The sequence below is a fragment of the Vanessa cardui genome, chromosome 4 (assembly GCF_905220365.1).
Source record: "Vanessa cardui chromosome 4, ilVanCard2.1, whole genome shotgun sequence".
NCBI classification, from domain to species: domain Eukaryota; kingdom Metazoa; phylum Arthropoda; class Insecta; order Lepidoptera; family Nymphalidae; genus Vanessa; species Vanessa cardui.
This window is the reverse complement of record NC_061126.1, coordinates 13,605,267-13,626,808: the sequence shown is the minus strand read 5'-3', so window position 1 is coordinate 13,626,808 and position 21,542 is coordinate 13,605,267. Positions and strand designations below refer to the sequence as shown.

The window sequence follows — 21,542 nt, the reverse complement described above, 5'->3', positions numbered from 1 at the left end:
CATCTTTCATGCATTTGATATATGTTATATATCTCGATCGTCTTTCTCTCTCTTTCGTAATTTTTAATTTAATTTTTTAATAATAATATTTAACATTGAATTATTGACACTAAACCAATGTACTATTTCCGAGAGACTATGGTTTACATCGTCATACATTAAAAGACGTCTTTATATTTTAAAAATTAAAGAAGTATCGTCAACAAACAATACTATCTCGAGTGTATTCCCTAAAACATTTTGCAGGTCATTTATATAAACAAGGAAGAGAAATGGACCCAGAATTGATCCTTGAGGGATCCCCACAGTAACCTGAGCTCCACATCTCTTTCCATATACATCACAACCCTCTGAATCCGATTGCTTAGATAAGTAGTCTCAACTTTATAAATCCATACCACTTTGAAAAATATTTTTCTATTGTTTCTGAAACGCTATCTTCACATGGGCCTACAAATTATGCTATCCTGAGCGTAAACAGAGTTGACTACGTATAAACGTAATACGTATTCAGGGCGTCTATATATTTCGTATCCGTATAAAGATGTCAGTATTTGCTTCATTGTAACATGTTAGATGTACAATAGATGACAAAATGATGTTCAGTGACAACCTGTGACCCTCGGATGGCCCTCAAATTGAAGGGCAAAATCTACAAATTCGTATAAAGACCTATCGTGTCATGATCGGAATACTGAGCCTTAAAAAAGAAGTTTGAAAGGAAATTGCACGAGAAGAGATAAATAAGCTACGTATCTTCAATAAGGAGATTCGATACTACCCTACACTCAACTTCAGTCAGGTTATACAATAATGCAGTCACCTTTGCGACTGATACGGTAAGCATCTTACTATTGACTCGATTGAACGCAGAGTTGTCAGCTATTCGTTAACACGTATTGCTTATTGTTGTATTTTTACAAAGTCGAGCAAACAAAAGTTTAGGAATATTTTCCCCGGTAACTTGTGGCAATATTAAATAGATCTGAGAGTTGGTAGTCAGACTTTGCTGTCATTGTTTTGGCAGTTGTCACTTGTCAGTGTCCGTCAGACGAAACTTTCGAAGGAATTCACGAGTGACGTTTCAAATTTCAATAGTTTAAACGTGTCTTTTACAGAGCCGATGTTAAAATAATAAAGTAACTTTGTCAATTTAATTTGAAATTTCATTACAATGGTAATTTTTTTTTATGAAACATCTTATTGTAATTGTCATATTAAGATAAATATTTTACATATAGGTTATATATGTTCTATTAAGCATATTGTATAGTTATTTCGTCATAAAATATATAAAAATTAATTTAAGTTATCACATTATATGATAAGTAATAATAACATTTATTTATATTTTTTAATTCCAGGCTAATTTAGATCGTAAAGGAACATTTAAGGTTGAGTATCTTCAAGAAATCGAAAAGAAAGTGCAAGAACGATGGGACCGGGAAAAAATCTTCGAAATGGAAGCACCGGATGATGGAAAGCACTATGAAAAGTTTATGTGCACCTTTCCTTATCCTTATATGAATGGACGTTTACATCTTGGCCATACATTTTCACTCTCAAAATGCGAGGTACATTTTTTATAAAACTGCCTTGATATATTTAAATTGAAAATCTGGAAACACAATCTATTTGATATTAAATAAATGATTTGTCAACAGTTTGCATCGAGATACTACAGGTTAAAGGGTCGGAAAGTTCTGTTTCCTTTCGGATTCCATTGCACTGGTATGCCAATAAAGGCATGTGCTGATAAACTCAAGAGGGAAATGTCATTATATGGATGTCCGCCGGTATTTCCGGAAGATGAAGAATTGGAAGTTAAAGAACAAGCAGACATAATACCAAAAGATAAAAGTAAGGGTAAAAAAAGTAAGGCTGTTGCCAAAACTGGTGCAGCCAAGTTCCAGTGGCAGATAATGCAGAGTATTGGTGTGCCTGAAGAGGAAATTGAGAAGTTTGCAGATGAGAGTCATTGGCTTGAGTACTTTCCTCCTCTTGCTGTTACTGATTTAAAACGGATGGGTATCCATGTATGTTACATATGTTTTATTGTTGCAATTCAAATGCCTAATAAAGTTAATTTTTTTACAATACAAATTTGTATCACAAAATATTTTTAAATTTGAAAATAATTAAAAATTTAGAGATGTTTACATCTTCATATCTCTATTTGGAGATATTATTGTAACAGTCTGTTATTTCATAAATTTGTGTCAATATAATCTATTTTCCTATTTTAGGTTGATTGGCGTAGGAAATTTATCACAACTGATGCCAATCCCTTTTATGATTCATTTGTGAGATGGCAGTTTCATCACCTTAAAGAACGTAAAAAAATTATGTATGGTAAACGTTACACAATTTTTTCGCCTTTGGACAAACAACCATGCATGGACCATGATCGGAGCACTGGAGAGGGTGCAGGCCCACAGGAATATACCCTTATCAAGATGGAGGTATTAAAACCTCTACCAAATATTTTTAAGTGAGTATTCATAATTGTACTATGTTTATAATGATAAAAATAATATTCGACTTTAAACAAATTAAGCAAATTGGTATAATATGTTATAATGATTAAATTCAATATAATTTCAGATCATTTGAAGGAAAAAATATAAGCTTTGTAGCAGCAACTTTGAGACCAGAAACTATGTATGGTCAAACTAACTGTTGGGTTCATCCTGACATCAAATACATTGCTTTTGAAACTGTCAATGATGGTATTTTCATTTGCACCAAAAGAGCAGCAAGAAACATGAGCTATCAAGGTTTTACAGAAAAAGATGGAGAGTTTAAAATACTTAAAGAATTTGTTGGTCAGGATCTTTTAGGTGTGGCTCTTAAATCCCCAGCCACCTGTTATGAAAAGATATATTCACTGCCGATGTTGACAATTAAAGAAGATAAAGGAACTGGCATAGTTACCAGTGTTGTCTCTGATTCTCCAGATGACTATGCAGCTTTTGTCGACCTACAAAAGAAACCAGCTTTCAGAGAGAAGTATGGCATTACTGACGAAATGGTTCTTCCGTACAAACCTGTACCGATACTCGAAATTCCAGAGTTTGGAAATCTCTCTGCAGTTCATGTTTATGATAAATTAAAAATACAAAGTCAGAATGATAAAGACAAATTAATACAAGCCAAAGAAATGGTGTACCTGAAAGGTTTCTATGATGGTGTTCTGTTGGTTGGTGAATTTAAAGGTTCTAAGATTCAAGATGTTAAGAAAAAAATTCAAACAAAACTGATTGAACAAAAGAGTGCTGTTATTTATTACGAACCAGAAAAGACGATTATGTCAAGATCGGGAGACGAGTGTGTTGTCGCCCTTTGTAATCAGTGGTATCTTGATTACGGTAATGAGGAATGGAAGGCTCAAGCAGAAAAAGCACTGTCACAAATGAACACCTACCATGATGAGGTCAGGAAAAATTTTCAAGCTACTCTCAAGTGGTTACATGAATATGCCTGCTCCAGAACATATGGTCTAGGTATGTTAAAGCAAAGCATTATAATAAAATTAAATAATCATAGTTATTTGTCAATGAATCAAATCTTTTTTTTTTATTTCAGGAACAAAGTTACCTTGGGATCAACAGTGGCTTATTGAATCTCTCTCTGACTCCACAATTTATAATGCTTACTATACTATTTCCCACTTCCTGCAAGGCAATACATTTAGAGCCAATGCTGAAAATGAGTTAAAAATAAAACCCAACGATATGACCATTGATGTTTGGGACTATATTTTCTTTAAAGATGCTCCTGTACCAAAAAATACTAAAATACCCAAACAGGCACTTGACAAGATGAAAAAATCATTCCAGTTCTGGTATGTAAGCTGTTGTTTGTTTTAATGTTTAAATAAGATAATTTAAAATATTTTTTTTTAACATCCAAATTCATCTTTAAGGTACCCTGTCGACCTCAGAGTGTCAGGAAAAGATTTGATCCAAAACCATCTGACGTTTTATATTTACAACCATTGCGCGATTTGGCAAAACGAGGAAGATAAATGGCCTAAGGGGATTCGCGCTAATGGTCACTTAATGTTGAATTCGGCAAAAATGTCCAAATCGGATGGAAACTTCCTGACACTTACTGAAAGTGTAGATAAGTTCAGCGCGGACGGCATGCGTCTCACTCTTGCGGACGCAGGCGATTCGGTCGAAGATGCCAACTTTGTCGAGAGCACAGCTGACGCGGCCATCCTCAGACTCTACACCTTCATAGAGTGGGTCAAGGAAATCATCGCTAACAAGTCGAGCTTGAGGACTGGTCGGTAATTTGATATGACTCATAGTAACAGCCTGTAAATTCCCACTGCTGGGCTAAAGGCCTCCTCTCCCTTTAAGGAGAAGGTTTGGAACATATTCCACCACGCGGTTCCAATGCGGGTTGGTGGAATACACATGTGGCAGAATTTGTATGAAATTTGTCACATGCAGGTTTCCTCACGATGTTTTCCTTCACCGCTGAGCACGAGATGAATTATAAAGACAAATTAAGCACATAAATCAGCGGTGCTTGCCTGGGTTTGAACCCGCAATCATCGGTTAAGATGCACGCGTTCTAACCACTGGGCCATATCTGCTCTGATATGACTCATGTAATCAATAAACAGAATCTTCGATTATATATTAACTGTAATTTTTAGGTGATTACAATTTCCATGACAAAGTATTCATGAGTGAGATGAACACGAAAATAAATCAAACCGATGAAAACTACAAGAAAATGCTCTTCAAGGAGGCCCTGAAGACCGGTTTCTTTGAGCTGCAAGCGGCTAGAGACAAGTACCGAGAACTGTGTTCTGAGAGCGGAATGCACTCCGAGCTAGTGCAGCGATACATCGCCGCGCAAGCCAAGCTGATGTCGCCCATCTGTCCGCATGTCGCCGAGTATGTCTGGGAACTGCTCGGCAATGTAAGTTATGAAAAAATCCTCTAAGTATCATATTTGAACAAATTGTAACATAAATAGAGTCAGTTTTAAAATTTTTTTTTTTTCAATAATAGATATCTTCTTATCATATAAATGCGAAAGTAAATCTGTTTATTACTTCACACTTAAACCACTGAACCAATTTAGATAATATTTGGTATGGAGATTGTTTGAGTCCAGGGGAAAGACATTGGATATTTTATTTCGTTTATCTCTCGAGGGGTTAAAATGTGGGCTAGCAGTTTGACTGCTGTAGATAGTTTTATAAATTGTGTGCGAGTCGTTCAACAAGTATTTAATATTTTGAATTATCACAGAAAGAAAGCATCCTTCACGAACTGTGGCCAGTAGCGGGTGAAGTTGACGAAGTGTCGGTAAAGGCCAGCAACTACTTAATGGAGGCGGCCCACTCCTTCCGCATCTATCTCAAGAATCACTGCGCGGCGAAAAAGCCCAAGAAAGGAGAAGTTGCGAAACAGGAGCCGAAACCCAACAAAGCCATTATATGGGTTGCCAAAGCGTACCCAAAGTGGCAACACATCATATTGACAACCCTCGATGAACTTAATGGGGTAAGTTAAACGAAAGTTTCAAAAGTTGCACTTGAACTAAACAATTAAATAGGCGAAATTTTGCCAGGACAATAGCTGCATCTCATATCAATTAATTAAAACCTGATTTTTGAAAATTGCATTAATCTAGCACTTCGGGCACAGAATTTGGAATCATCGTCAAGGTCACGCCACGATATAACCGAATTAATTAATGATGACTACAGAAAATAACATAGCCGATTAATTCCAGCCGGACGGTCTGCCGGACAACAAGACGATATCCACGAAGCTGTCCCAGATCCCGGAGCTGAAGAAGTACATGAAGCGCGTGATGCCGTTCGTGCAGGCCGTGCGCGACTCGCAGCGCTCGGCGGCGCTGCCCGACGCGCTGCCCTTCGACGAGGCCGCCGTGCTGCGGCAAAACCTGCCCTATCTGCTGCAGGCGCTCGACGTCAGGCCCCCCCCATGCTTATACTATTACTCCCCATTTTTAAGTCATCTCATGCTCAGCTCGAGATGGCCCAGTGGTTAGAACGCGTGCATCTTAACTGATGATTGCGGGTTCAAACCCAGGCAAGCACCGCTGATTTATGTGCTTAATTTGTCTTTATAATTCATCTCGTGCTCAGCGGTGAATGAAAACATCGTGAGGAAACCTGCATGTGACAAATTTCATAGAAATTCTGCCACGTGTGTATTCCACTAACTCGCATTGGAACAGCGTGGTGGAATATGTTCCAAACCTTCTCCTCAAAGGGAGAGGAGGCCTTTAGCCCAGCAGTGGGAATTTACAGGCTGTTGTTGTTGTTGTATGCTCAGCTCGAGATAACATTGTGTGTATACCATGTCAGATGAAATTCAGTTCGTGTACATGTCAAATCAACCAAAACAATGGAGATCATTTTGTCATGTACTAGTAATGATATTTACAAGCAGATTCTTAAATTTGTATATAATTTGACACATGTATAGTACGACACAACTTAGATGTCGCATCGTCAAAATTCGTAAAACCGATCACATCCGAATTAAGTACGCTATCCTAAATTATTAATATTTATTTCTCACGCGAATATGATCTTTGCACAAACGTAATAACTTGTAATTTCATATGACCTAATTAATATATTCGTCAATTTGACGCGTCGTTTTACATGCACTTGCTTTCTCTGACACGTGAATCTATAGCGACGAATAGCGTCAAATGGCGCGATAGGGAGCTATTTCTATTGGTTGTGTAAATCGTCAGTAATCGGTTATATTTTCATTCCATTGCATTTTCCGATGCTACATCTAATTTGTGTCTTACTATACGATCTATGTTAAATATAATAAATGCTACAGAACAGATTAAACTTATAACATAAACGGGCTTTCATACTTTCCAGCTGGAGGTCATCGAGATAAAATACACGGATAGCCCAGACGCCCCCGAGAAGACTCGCGAGGAGTGCGCGCCGGGCCAGCCGCACGTGAGCTTCGTGTCCGAGCGGCGCGTGGCGCTCGAGCTGCGCAACCCCACGCCGCGCTCCGGCCTCTTCGCGGCCGCGGTCGGCCTCGCGCACGGCGACAGCGTGGCCCGCCTCAAGGCCAGGCTCGCTAAGGAAGTCAAGGCCATCAAGGGTGAATTTATTTATTTATTTATTTATTTATTTAATATTTGAGAAACAAACAGATATAACATATAATCAAATTACATAATACAGTTTAGATATAACATTATCCAGCGAATTTTCCACCGATTGATAAAACATATAATGCACTCAAATATTTTAACACAATAAGAAAAATAAAAAATTATTTTTCAATATTAAAAGTATATAGTTAATGTTATATAGTTGAGTTGACGTGGAGAAGCGACTTCTATGAGTTGATATTGCCGAAAGAACTATAGTACGACACAACTTAGATGTCGCATCGGCAAAATTCGTAAAACCGATCCACATCCGAATTGAGTACGCTAGACCAAATTATCAATATCTATTTCTCATGCGAATATGATCTTTCCACAAACGCAATAACTTGTAATATCATATGACCTAATATATTCGTCAATTTGACGCGTCGATTTACATTCACTTGGTTTCTCTGTCGCGTGAATCTATAGCGACGAATAGCGTCGAATGGCGCGATAGGGAGCTATTTCTATTGGTCGTGTAAATCGGCAGTAATCGGTTTTAATTTCATTCCATTGCATTTTCCGATGCTACATCTAATTTGTGTCCTACTATAAATATTTATTAATTTGTAAACGCTAAAATAAATATTTAACTACAGTTATTAACATAAGAATTAACAACATTAAATGTTTAAATATATATACAAATATGAACTAAAACTAGTTACTGTATAAATCTTGACCGCGTGGAATGGTGGCAAGAATGCTAGATAAACGTTAAATAAATTTTTGTACGATATCAAATTATGTTTCAGATGTAAATTTGCTAAAACTGTGGCGCTACAAGGATCCAGTTCTCGGCCCTCGGAAAATACCAGTTGTCGATGACTACTTGACTAAATGCTTGCTGTTGGAGAATGCGGCAATTTTTAACGTTGACGTCAACTCTAACAAAGTAGAAATCGTCGACAACGGATCCACCATCGACGTCGGTGTTCAATTAATTTATACTTACGAGTAACCTAATAAATAAGTATTTATTTACATTGACTTATTATGTTTTAATGAATACCACAACTAAAAAATTCCCTCCGATCCAGTCAGCCAAGTTGGTTATTTATTTTGAAAAAAATATATACATTTAAGAAAAAAATAAAGTAAAAATGTTTGAATTTTCATAATATAATTTATTAACATATAAATGAATATTATTCACAGAAGAATGTTTTACATTGCGAGTAGGATATGGCTAGCGCATTGTTTGATGCAAGGATTCCACGCGACCGTGAACGACTGAAGTTAAAAAGCTAGCTAAAACAAAATATTTACTTTTTACTTGTATAAAATATATGTAAAAACAAATAATACATTATTATTAGAACACACCATTTCATTAAAAATTACCTATATCTTTCAGATACAAAACAAAATAAATCGTTACGTTCGCGTGATTCCACTTATAAATTAAGAATTTAAAACTATTAGTACGTTAGAGCATATCTTCGCTAAGTTGGCGCATTCGGATTGAATAGGTTTTCTAGTCCGGCGCCTTCGGCAGCTTCAACTGCACTTCGGGGTTTCTCTTTCGGTATGTGCATAGTGGGTAAATCTAGTATAAAAACTTCTTTCTTGAATAACTGTCCTACATTTCGTCCAATCAGCTGAAACAAAAAAATTAATAATATTAATATATTCTGAATAGAGAAGAATAAAACAGAAGAATTACGAAAACGAACATTGCTACAATAATCATTCATTGATAAATACATATTTTGGTTTAACAAATTGTTAAATTAAATTGATAATTGATTAAAAGAAAATTTATTTATAATGTAGTCACATATGGAATTGTCAATTAATTATTTACTATAGTCTGTTCGCGTTAAGAATGCAGTAAGTTGTCATTGTTTACCGGTCTCACTCCGCCCCCTGACCAATCAAATATTTTTAACAGAAGGGTAAAGGCGTTTGTGTATTTGTGTTAAAATTCCAATAAATTATATTTCTTTTAAAGTGTAATGAATTTAAAAAAATCACATTAACGTAAAAAATCGAAATTGAGTCATTAATATTTTAATTACTATTACTAGTGTCGTTATTAGTATTTATGATAAAATAATTTTCTGCAGCAAGTTCCATAACATTATCTAAATCCCACATGGCAATTTCTTCTTGTAATACGTGGTCGCAGCATTTCTCGCACTTTCATTTTTACAAATTGGTGAGGTATTCATTTTTTTTAAATATCAGTTAATAATAATAAAAATTTAATTTAAATTATAAAAATATCGGTTAATAATTAATTAAATCCACAAACGTCACGTTCGAATTTATGTCTTTACTTGTTCAAAATGAACTTGACTTTGTAATTTGAAAAGATTTGATTGGTCAAAGGGGGCGGTAAACAATGACAACTCACTGCATTCTTAACGCGAACAGACTATAATTGGATTTCATGATCACGAAGCAATACATGTGACGAGGAGTACACTTACCCGCGAGGTGATCTTCTTGAACAGGTCTCGTTTGCTCTTGTCTATTTTGGCGGGCTTGTTGGGGTGCGCGGTCAGCTTGTCGTCGAGGCGCTGCAAGTCGTGCGCGTCCACGTCTGGGATGGCGCGCAGCACGCCTATGACGCCCGGGAACCGCGGCCGCAGAGCCTCGTACGTCTGGAACAAACGCAACATACGATTTTTTTTATGGTATAGTTTGGCGGACGAGCATATGGGCCACCTGATGGTAAGTGGTCACCATCACCCATAGACAATGACGCTGTAAGAAATATTAACTATTCCTTACATCTTGGGAACTAAGATGTTATGTCCCTTGTTCCTGTAGTTACACTGGCTCATTCACCCTTCAAACCGGAACACAACAATACTGAGTACTGTTATTCGTCGGTAGAATAACTGGTGAGTGGGTGGTACCTATCCAGACGGGCTTGCACGAAGCCCTACCACCAAGTAAACATAACACAAACATTCGGTTTAATTTGTAAGATAATAATAGGGGTCCCACTCTGTGCTCGAAACCCTCTGTAATGTCCTGCTTGTTGGAGTCAACACACTTAATACACCACGCTTATTGGAATATTTTACGGCTCAACAACACCTCGTGCAACCGACCCGCCAATTCAGAATGACATCTGACGTATGACGTAGGCGCATGAGACAACCAATGTTTGACACAATACACTACACCTGCCATTTCTTTATGGCCTTAAGGGCTCGAAATCTTTGAATTCTGTTTTGGTCACAGGACGATTACGATGGTGACGGAGTTAACCCTTAATAGGACAGGAAAAAAAATACAAAAATTCAGTTTTTCATAGCTTAAGTATATGTTCTTGGGTCATGATTCTGACGTTGACATTTGAAAGCTAAATACCAGTAAAATAATTCTATATTTATCTAAGATATTTTTTGTGTAAATAATATAAGCAAAAGGTAGCCATTTTAAATATTGGGGAATTTGGCTAGTTAGTTTAGGAGAGTGGGATAATAGTTCCATGTGCCCGATTAAGGGTTAAGTGAACACGACGCCAGGCTCACCTGCACTGCGAGCGCCAGCAGCGCGGCTTGGTTGGCGTCGTGCTGGCCGTGCAGGCGCAGCGCGTGCAGTACGGCGGCCAGCGCGCCCGACGCCTCGTTGCTGCCGAGCGCCGCGCCGCCCGTGGCGCCCAGCGCCGCGCGGAGCGCCGGCAGCGCCAGCGCGCATGCGCGTAGCGACGACGTGGAGTCGTTCCATGTTAGGGCGCGGAGAATCTGAATTCATTTTTGTATAAAATCTTACTGAACACATACTGAATAAATAAAAATTTTAACAAAAAGAAAAACCGACTTCAAACGAAACACTATTTTAAAACAAATAAAAATGCACTAAAAAGTAATAAAAATAATTGCGTATTTGACATATTTTTTAGAGTCCTCCTAAGTAAAATGAAATAAAAAATATTCGGTTTACGATTATATAACGTAGTTATAGTTATTGGTATATTTGGAGCCATTAACAAACATAAAAAAAAAAAAAAAAAAGAAATACAGACGAATTGATAACCTCCTCCTTTTTGAAGTCGGTTGAAAAGTAGATTACATTTTATTTAATAAAAAAAGAAAAGTGTTGACTTTGTGTTGATTTCGGATAAATATATTGGAAATTAGTGATAAAAATATTCAAAACGCCATGATTACTTTACGTTTAAGTGTTATTATGTAATTTAGACCGTAAATATGATAGTAAGACTCACGGTGTGCAACACGGCCGGACCTGCGATCGGGTCGGCGAGTATGATGGCGCCGAGCTCCGATACTTGCTCGGGCGCGCGACCCGGGTTCGTCGGAGGGGTCTCGTCGTCCATGTCCGTCGAGGGTTCCGCACTCATACCACCTTCCACCAGAGACACCTACAAATAAGTCGCACGTTATTAAACTGTGTATCACTTTTCTTGATTAAAGTAAATAGGTATAACAGGTAATATTAAAATAGATTCTCAACAGAAATGGACAATGATTAACCTTGAGTAGTTCTAAATGTTCCCTCGTCAGATGTCTCACGAGCATATCCTCAAGGACCTCTTGAGATTCGCTGCCGCCTTCCTCCTCAAGCTTTCCGGATTCATACAGCGACGTTACATATTCCCATCGTTGGTTTAGATGAACTAACACTGAAATATACAAGGACATTATTAACTTAAAGCAAGTCTTGTTGTGTATGATTGTTTCTATTGATGTCTCATTTTTATCACAGGCTCAATTAAAAACAAAGTTCGTATGAGAGTGGTAACTCAAGTAGTACATGTATTTTGTACAACAACAACAACAACAACAACAGCCAGTAAATTCCCACTGCTGGGCTAAAGGCCTCCTCTCCCTTAGAGGAGAAGGTTTGGAACATATTCCACCACGCTGTTCCAATGCGGGTTGGTGGAATACACATGTGGCCGAATTTCTATGAAATTAGACACATGCAGGTTTCCTCACGATGTTTTCCTTCACCGCCGAGCATGAGATGAATTATAAACACAATTAAGCACATATATATAGTGGTGCTTGCCTGGGTTTGAACCCGCAATCATCGGTTAAGATGCACGCGTTCTAACCACTGGGCCATCTCGACTCTCATGTATTTTGTAACTGAATCTTAATATCGAGAAATAAATGATAAGTGCGGCGAAAGTACTAACTGAGCGGTGCGAGATGTTGCAGCAGCGGCAGCGCAACGTCGGCGTAGTGCGCTGGCGGACAGTGCAGCAGCAGCGGGCGCAAGGCCGCGCGCAGCACGCGCCGCAGCCAATGGTCGGGCAGCCGCTCGGGCGATGCCAGCAGCGCGGCCGCCAGCGCGCGCGCCAGCCCCGCCGCGCCGAACAACTCGCGGCCCAGGGATGCCGCCGCCGCGCCCACCAGCTGACACACCTGCCGATAAGACACACTGGCTTTGCTTACTTCGTTCTTTCTATTTTATATTCGGCCTAGAGTAGCAGAAACATTGCTACAGAGTAGGGATGTTGAGGAAGTAATTATGAGGAGGAGGAGGAGGAGGAATTTTCACTCGAAAATTTAGAGGATGCGGATGAGGAAGCGGTAGAAAAAGCGGATAAGTATTTTTTTCCACCATAGAAGACTGTGTTCATGCATATTATTAATTCGTTTTTCTTTAATGTCGTTATTTAATAGTTACTTTAGTACCACGCACCTATCTTCTATTGGTAAACTTTCATTTTCATCGTCACTATTTGGTTCAGAGGCTAACATTTCGGCTAACATTGAATCTACAATCTTACCCGTGGAAGCGGTGGCTGTGGGGCAGGATGTGTTTACAGCTCCAGATTCCTTATAAATTGCTCATAAATTTTTACGAAGCGATAGCGGAAGAGGAATTTTTAATTTTTATTTATGAGGATGCGGTACCCAAAATATTGCGGAACTTTCGCATTATGAGGAAGCGGAAGAGGAATCCTCAGCAACCCTACTACAGAGTGAACATCAAGTTTACATTGTCGTGGAGCGTGTGCAGCAGATTCTGCATTCGATCCTGCGGCGTCGCGAGCGGCGCGGGCGGCGCGTCGTCCCGCAAGCCCAGCAGGTTGCGGCGCTCGGCGGGCGGCGGCTGCAGCGCGCGCGCGTGCGCGGCGTGGCGCAGCGCGGCCGCGTGCGGCGCGTGCAGCTCGTGCAGCGCGCGCGCCAGCGCCAGCGCCGCGGGGAACAGCGGCAGCACGTGCGCGCCGCACGGGTTGCGCCACACCGGGTTGCCGGAAGCAGTGACACCCGCGCTGAACCCTCCCCGGGACGCTTTGTCCGGGTCGGCGGGGACTTGAGTGCGTTTCACGACGCCCAGTGTGAGCATGAGCGCGTGGAGCAGCGTGCGGCGTGCCTGGGCGCGTTCGGGGTCGTCGTCGGTCGGCGGCGCGTCCAGCCCCACGAGGCGCGCCAGCCCCGCGGCGGATTGCAAGTGGGGGCTCAGGGCCGCCCATCGCTCCCTGCAGTCGCCTAGTACCTGGTGAATTAAGATAGAATTATACAACGAGTGATAATACATCACTTGATTCCTGATTGAATTAATCGGAATGATTAATAATAATACATCACTCGTATGAATTATTAATCGCTATTTACCTGTGCGACGAGGGCGCTTTGTCGTTCGTAGCAGCAAAAATGATTGGAAACTAGCAGGAGGGCTTCTTGTAATGTGACACTCTCAACGGCACTGAGGTCGGGGCGTGCAAGAGCTGTTTGACATAACTCGTGTAGACGTCCAAACACAGGCAAAAGTAGCAAGGGAAACTGTGTGGAAGAAAAAATAAAATTATCATACATTATCATAAAACCTTTAGGGTGGTTTTTATTTTGGAAAATGATGATGAAAAATTTAATTTTTAACTGTATAAACTAATACTAATTTCTGCTCATTTCCCTTGTGCCTGGAGCCGAGAGAGAGAGAGAGCACCTATGTTTACGCACACACTTGTGCACTGTAGTATCATAGTGTGTAGAGCGCAGAGGGCGCGCACCTTGGAGCCGAGCTTGACGAGCAGGCCGGCGGCGTGGCGGCGCACGTTCTTGACGTTGCGCGAGGCGCGGCCCTCGGGCGGCGTGCCCTCGTACACGAGCGCCTTGAAGATCTTGTCCAGCACGCGCGGCAGCAGCTCCGCGCCCGCCGACCCCACGCCCGGACCTGCGCACAAAAAACAGTAGCTACTGAGTGCCGGTTTCTAGGTAGAATCTACTTTCAGAACCGGTAATTTTACACTTAATTCTATACTGTAACGTGGGCAATTCAAAAGTGCTTTTATCTACTCTTCGAAGAATATTTTGGTTTTGATTTTCTGCCCCCTTGATGTACCCCTAAATTTTCTTTTTTCTACCCTTTGTTATCATAGTGTACTAGGTAGAATCTATTTTCAGAACCGATAGCTTTACACTTAATTCTATATTGTAACGTGGGCAATTCAAAAGTGCTTTTATCTACTCTTCGAAGAATTTTTTTGTTTTGATTTTCTGTCCCCTTGATGTACCCCTAAAAGCTTTCAATGAGTTTAGACATGATACTTTTGTAAGTGGACGAGAGAGGTAGTGGAAAGTTGCTAACCGGCGAGCTGACTGTAGGCGCAACTGAGGAAGACGAAGAGGGCCGAGATGAAAGACAGCAAGAGAGACAGTATGAGAGGCGCGCGAGGCTCGCTGGCCACGCAGCGCTGCAGCAGCCTAAGGCCCTCCGCTACGTTTGGCCGCGGCTCTGCCTGCAGTAGCCGCGATAGGACTACGTCTAGGACCTGAAACGCAATTTTTAATGCATTTGTAAATTTTAGAAGATTTTTAGTATGCCCTGTAAGAATAATATATAGTACGACACAACTTAGATGTCGCATCGGCAAAATTCGTAAAACCGATCCACATCCGAATTGAGTACGCTATCCCAAATTATCAATATTTATTTCTCATGCCAATATGATCTTTGCACAAATGTAATAACTTGTAATATCATATGACCCAATATATTCGTCAATTTGACGCGTGGATTGACATGCACTTGCTTTCTCTGACGTGTGAATCTATAGCGACGAATAGCGTCGAATGGCGCGATAGGGAGCTATTTCTATTGGTTGTATAAATCGGCAGTAATCGGTTTTATTTTCATTCCATCGCATTTTCCGACGCTACATCTAATTTGTGTCTTACTATACATATTTACCGAAAAATATCATATTAAAAATTCCATATTTAAATAACGCGCGAAAACGCTACCTAGACAATATGGCTCTGCAAAGAGGTCGGTGACGTCACTTTGCTGTAATTTAATTGTGGTACATATAGTAGAAAAGCAAGGTTTACAAGAAAGTGACTTCATCATAAAGCCGGCCAATCAGGAGCGTTTTGTGTCACGTGACAAATGTTTGAAAAATGCATTTTTCATTTTATTTATTGATTTTTGAATAAATTAAGTATTATTTTCAAATTTCGTTACTAAATAACCATTTTTAAACTCATAATATACAGTGATTACAATAATTCACAATTTATTTTTCGCATTGTCAAATAGCCTATTTAGAAGATCAAATTTTAGTATGCATTGTAAGAATAATATACATGTTTCATATTTTATTTTTAAATTTGTGTCACCTTACCTGGGCTAATGCTTCCCACTCCACGTGTAAGGGATGCGTTACGTCTAGTTGCAGTGGACACGAATCCACCTTGTCTAGTGCTGTCTGCGTCCATTGTTCAACAAATGCCCACGTGACTAGCGGCGCTGCTATCATACAATATCTGCAAACAAATTGTTATTGCGATAATCAATCATAATATTCAATGTAATCAAAAATTTAATTTAATTTTTATATATATTAATATATATAAAAATTAAATTAAATTTTTGACACACTGGTATATTCTGCACAGCACAGGCTAATAGCCTGTGCTGTGCAGAATATACCAGCCCACATAAGCTCTAATAAAAGTTGTTACACAATAAATTGTGAATTATAGTAATCAGTGTACACTATGAGTTTAAAAGTGGTTATTTACTAACGAAGGTTGAAAATAATACTTAATTTATTCAAAAATCCATAAATAAAAATGCATTTTTTTCAAACGTTTGTCACGTGACACAAAACGCTCCTGGTTGGCCGGGCTTAAGATGAAGTCACTTTCTTGTAAACTTTGCTTTTCTACTATATGTACCAGAGGAAAGTGACGTCACCGACCCCATTACAGCGCCATGTTGTCCAAGTAGCGTTTTTGCGCGTTATTTAAATATGGAATTTTTAATATGATATTTTTCGGAAAATATGTACTAGAAATAAAAAACACAACTTTTACTAGGTTCCTTAACGTAAACTAAATAATATAAAATGGATTTTAAAAACCAGTCAAATAGCCTATCGTCCAAATTGATTCTATTAAGTATTCTCACCTAAAACTTTCAAGCATTTCAGTTCGACTGCGACTGAAGAAAATTGCAAACTCTTGCTCACTGTCATAGTCCATGCAAGCGTAGGTGACCGCGTCGGTCAGACCGCTCGCCCGCGACGACGGGTATGTCACCTGAAACATTCACCGGTTCATTGCTTAAACACTTACAGACCAACTTCTCTGTTACAATCATTTCATAAATATCAACAACAACAACAACAGCCTGTAAATTCCCACTGCTGGGCTAAAGGCCTCCTCTCCCTTTGAGGAGAAGGTTTGGAACATATTCCACCACGCTGTTCCAATGCGGGTTGGTGGAATACACATGTGGCAGAATTTCTGTGAAATTTGTCACATGCAGGTTTCCTCACGATGTTTTCCTTCACCGCTGAGCTCGAGATGAATTATAAAGACAAATTAAGCACATGAATCAGCGGTGCTTGCCTGGGTTTGAACCCGCAATCATCGGTTAAGATGCACGCGTTCTTACCACTGGGCCATCACGACTCATAAATATCATACAGGCATAAAATAAGTTATTCTAAACAAAATTATCTATTATATATACATATAATAAAATTGGAGTGTCTGTTTGTAATTTTGTTTACAAAACATATGTGGAACGCATATATACGCAAACGTATACCTATACACGGTATATATACCGAAATACCTAATAACTTTTTTACAATTGTTGTCCATCTGTCTGTTTGTTCTGGCTAATCTCTGAAACGCCTGGACCTATTTTGACGGGATTTTCTAGCAGATAGCTGATGTATAAGGAGTAACAAGCTAGTTTTACTATATATACAAAATTTCAGTATAACATAAAATATTAATTGTGATCATATTGGAAACTTGTCTTTTCTTTGTGTATTAGTCTTTTTATTGTGTATTTTATCATAAAAATTTAAATTAATAAAACTCATATAATTTGAGAGATATCAAATATGTACACAAAAATAAATAGTAATTTGATAAGTGGGCGAATTTCGATAACAACAATTCATATTATGACTGTAAGTTGAACAGTTCAACTGAAGTTTGACTTTTGACGAATACATATAAAAACTTTTGATATACCTTGAGAATTTTTGGTGCAGCCGCTTGTAACCACCTAGGGACCATTGCCAGGACATGTGGTAATTTTGATATCTGTTCATGCTTAAGGAAAGCCAGCCATACGGAGTTTGCAGTTTGAGCCAATGTAAGGGATGGGTGCGATGTCAGCAGCAACATTGTCTCTAAGAGAACTGGCAGCCAAGATTCCACACTTGTGGTACAGTTCCAGAGAGATGTCAGCTGTTGAGCGAGCCCAGCAAGTACCTGAAGAAATATACCCACTGAATGTTATAATCTTGAACACCAATATGTATTAAAATTTAAACAAAATGAACATTTTTAAGATCAATTATTGACAAAAACATTATGTATACAATAAATTATTATTTTATTAAAAACTTTATCACTACCTATTTCAAATTTTTCAACTCAGTTAAATGAATACATCCTTGCTCAAGTACACAGTTTTTTATATTTTATATTATAAACATCCACATGCACTATTAGGCAACAAAAAAAATACTAAATAGGAGTTATATAGGTTTAAAAAGAAGTTAATTAAATACTAACTGTGATTACATAAGTAGATATATATTAATTATGTATGTAATGTTACTATTACCAACAAACCTGTGAGAGCTTCTTTAAGAACAAGTAGTGGGATTCATCGACCGCGGCAATGCTCTCCAGAGCGGCGCGGTGAATGCATGAGATTGCGTCTTCACTAAATAATATCATCAATGGTTTACGTTCTTTTGTCTAGAAATCGGAAATAAAATTAAATGTAGTTTAAGTTATATTAATTGAATGAATAAGGTCATAAAATGTTCAGTGCCAAGCTTGCCGAGCCAATGTTAGACCATTTTATTGGCATAGTGGTGAGTCTAGTAAGGCTAATAAAATAGATTTATTTATTTATTTGTAATAGATATAAAATTAATGAAATAGATTTATTTATTTATTATTTTTCATTGTATATTTTTTAGTAGTAGTACACTAACATAGTTTTTAAGTTGCTATTGTTTATAACAAGTGGACTGTAATTGTCTTAAATAAATAAATTATTATTATTATAAATTAAATACTTAATCAAGAATTCTTTAACAAATAATTAAATTGTGTTATTTAAAAAAAAATATATCATAATTCAAATAAAAAGTAAGACTCACCGAACCCTTCCTGTTCACGACTTGCAGTAGACACTCCGCAGCTGATAGTTGAAAAACTTCATCACTAAGCAAAATGCAAAGGATTTGTAGTAGTCGTCCATTGTTTGTTACAATATGATTTGTTGATACCCACTCAACAAATCCGGTTAATGTTAACAACACAACCTGGAAATTAGCATAAAGAAATTTTGCACTGTACATCTATTATTACAAAAAAAAACAGAATTGCATATGAGTTATAATGTCATTGGATAGCAAACCAATAGAAAGCAAACATAAGAACCCTTACGTTCATGTTCGTAATTATTGTTTAATTTGTACCTGAACAACTCTACCATTACTCGATGCGCCACCATAATCTCCTGCAGCAGTCTTCTCTCTAAATTCTTGAACATGCAGCTCAATGAGACGCATGAAGAAAGCAAATATTTCTGCCATGTTACTAGTCAAGGCTTGGTAAATATCCTTCCGACGCTGGTGTTGTTCTAGTGTCTTAAATAAAATTATCATTTTCTTATTATTAAAATCTATAAAATATTTAAAAAAATGGGTAAATAAATGTAATGATACTGAAATTATTGTTTTATTATATCAAATTTAATCCTAACATTATATTAATAATCGAAATATTTATATTTCATTGTTTATCAAGAATGTACTTATATAACATTCATTTGAATAGGTAATAAGCTTGCCATTGCCATGCCATTAGCTTAATACATGCAGAGGCATGCCCAAGTATACATGTGCAAGAAGGTCTTATGCATTATCTCTCATATAAGCAATTGTAGAATAGAAAAATAAAAATTTAAACATTTGTACTATATTAAATAGTAGATATAAACAAAAATCAAGTAAAGTAATGATGATGTCATATTCTCATCTAGTTAAATGAAATCTCTTAGATGACTATTAGTACAAAGAGAAAATAGTAATATAAAATAAACTGCTGCTAACATTTTATATTGTATCAGTACTGTGAAAACTATACAGAAAAACTTTTTTATTTAGTTAATAATAAGGAAATACAGGTCATATGAATTATTCATTTATTTCTATTTCAAATCAGCGCTTTGGAAACTGTATAAAATGTCTACAAATCTAACCTTCACTTTGTGTAACACTGAATAAAATTAGATAAACTAATTGGAGTTTAATCTAAATGGTAATTGGCATGGCAATTGTGAATGAGAAGTTGGGGTAGTGATTCACACATTGCTCATCATTATAGAAAATGCCAGATATACAATTGATATAATAATCATAAAACAAACCTGTAATGTAGCTACATCCTCGACCAGTCTTAAGAATACATGAAGTACAATCTGTGTAGGAAGGTGACCTCTACTGCAGGCATCACTGAGTTCAGCCAACAGTGTTGGCCATTGCTGGGGCCATTCTCGTTTAATCATCTCAACGATAACTCGAGCTAATGCATCATTTAAATGACTAGTTTCCCATCCACCCATATAAAGTAACTTCATGGCATTTTCCTAAAAAGAATGCATATGACTTAAATTGGGATTTAAATTAAGTATTGTTTTTTTACAATTAACTTTTATTTTTATAAGCTTTAGAATCTCTGGTATTTATGAATAAAATGATTATGAAATTATAAAATTACCTTGATAAATATTTTTTCCGCTTGAGTTATTTGAGTCCATCTATACTTGACTGTATGTTCCATCAATTGTAAACCAAAATGTTTTACAACTGGTGAATACATGGCTCCACTGGCAAGTAAGAGACCCGCCTGAGCACACCATGGTGAATTTTCCTTGAAGCTGAAGAATTTTTTAAAACAATTAGAAATTGTTAAAAATACTTATTAATATTTAGAAATAAAAATACTTAATAATATTAAGAAAAAGATTTCTTTTCTTATTGTACCTCTCACAAGCGGTGTAGGCCTGTTTCCTTGCATCATGTGCTACTGTGGGGTTTAGAGTAAGTTCCACCGCACGGCTTAGTTCATCAGCAATGAGCGCCACCTCCCTCTCTCCAAATGCTCCGGCATTCATTGTAGCTTAATATTGCTGAATACAAAGTAGGGAAATAATTAATAATCTATGTATATAAATCATATATCGAATAAAAAAATAAAAACATTTTTCAAAAAGTCTTTTCTGTAAAATTTTGCCAATAATATTGAAATGGAGCAAGTTTTATTATTGTGATGAAATGTTTTGTTTGAATTATTCGCACAGCTGTTAATGTTTACGTACCTACTATGTTTGTTGAATTTATCCCCATAGAATATTCTTTCACTTCATATTCAATAAGTTTTTATTCTGAAATTGAATAAAATAAATCAAGGTTCTATGTATAAACTATAGGATCATTTTAATGGCATACACCCGGTCTTAGTCGTGAACAACTACCTCAAAAAATAATTATCACATGTTAAGGAACTTTAAAGTTATTTATTGATTCAGAATAATGTATGGGACTTATGACTCAATAAAATTGTCAAACAATTTAAGCTAAATTGCAAAAGATCATAAAATCCAGATTCAAAACACAAGAAATACCTCGTGTGGCACAAAAATGTTTCTGAAAATTGACCAAGTCCATAACCAATCTTATTTTCTTAAATTCTTGCACAGATACCCAGATAAAATGTAAAATTGCGAAGCGCGAATATATAACGATATTGTTTAAGTACAATTTAGCAATTGTTTTTTTTTTCTTATGCAAACACTGGGATAATATCTAAAGATTTTAAATAGAATTGGTCATATTAAGAAAAAATAAATAAAAATCATGGCAGTAATAC

At 37.5% G+C, this 21,542-nt stretch overlaps 2 protein-coding genes across 3 annotated transcripts; one reads left to right on the top strand and one right to left on the bottom strand.

Moving 5' to 3' along the window:
* The first annotated feature begins 1,022 nt into the window (after nucleotides 1-1,022).
* LOC124544511 (leucine--tRNA ligase, cytoplasmic) lies at nucleotides 1,023-8,175 on the top strand. Its single transcript, XM_047123107.1, has 12 exons — nucleotides 1,023-1,177; nucleotides 1,365-1,574; nucleotides 1,665-2,036; nucleotides 2,247-2,491; nucleotides 2,605-3,503; nucleotides 3,586-3,844; nucleotides 3,926-4,290; nucleotides 4,670-4,938; nucleotides 5,274-5,528; nucleotides 5,761-5,961; nucleotides 6,899-7,133; nucleotides 7,944-8,175. The coding sequence occupies exons 1-12, from the start codon at nucleotides 1,175-1,177 to the stop codon at nucleotides 8,147-8,149; spliced, it is 3,519 nt and encodes a 1,172-aa protein (XP_046979063.1). The 5' UTR covers nucleotides 1,023-1,174; the 3' UTR covers nucleotides 8,150-8,175.
* A 119-nt stretch (nucleotides 8,176-8,294) lies between these two features.
* Nucleotides 8,295-21,401, bottom strand: LOC124544099 (exportin-5). Of its 2 annotated transcripts, none has more exons than XM_047122532.1 (21): nucleotides 21,298-21,401; nucleotides 20,992-21,057; nucleotides 20,657-20,802; nucleotides 20,391-20,550; nucleotides 20,041-20,259; nucleotides 19,088-19,258; nucleotides 18,767-18,931; nucleotides 18,228-18,356; nucleotides 17,619-17,861; nucleotides 16,537-16,667; nucleotides 15,749-15,890; nucleotides 14,713-14,896; nucleotides 14,135-14,298; nucleotides 13,740-13,907; nucleotides 13,120-13,620; nucleotides 12,311-12,539; nucleotides 11,643-11,791; nucleotides 11,375-11,530; nucleotides 10,680-10,892; nucleotides 9,624-9,797; nucleotides 8,295-8,789 (listed from the first exon to the last, which is right to left on the bottom strand). In XM_047122532.1, the coding sequence occupies exons 3-21, from the start codon at nucleotides 20,785-20,787 to the stop codon at nucleotides 8,634-8,636; spliced, it is 3,585 nt and encodes a 1,194-aa protein (XP_046978488.1). In that variant the 5' UTR covers nucleotides 20,788-20,802; nucleotides 20,992-21,057; nucleotides 21,298-21,401; the 3' UTR covers nucleotides 8,295-8,633. The 2 variants fall into 2 exon arrangements, with proteins under 2 accessions (XP_046978488.1, XP_046978487.1); XM_047122531.1 differs by having other exon boundaries at nucleotides 21,148-21,340.
* Nucleotides 21,402-21,542: the final 141 nt, after the last annotated feature.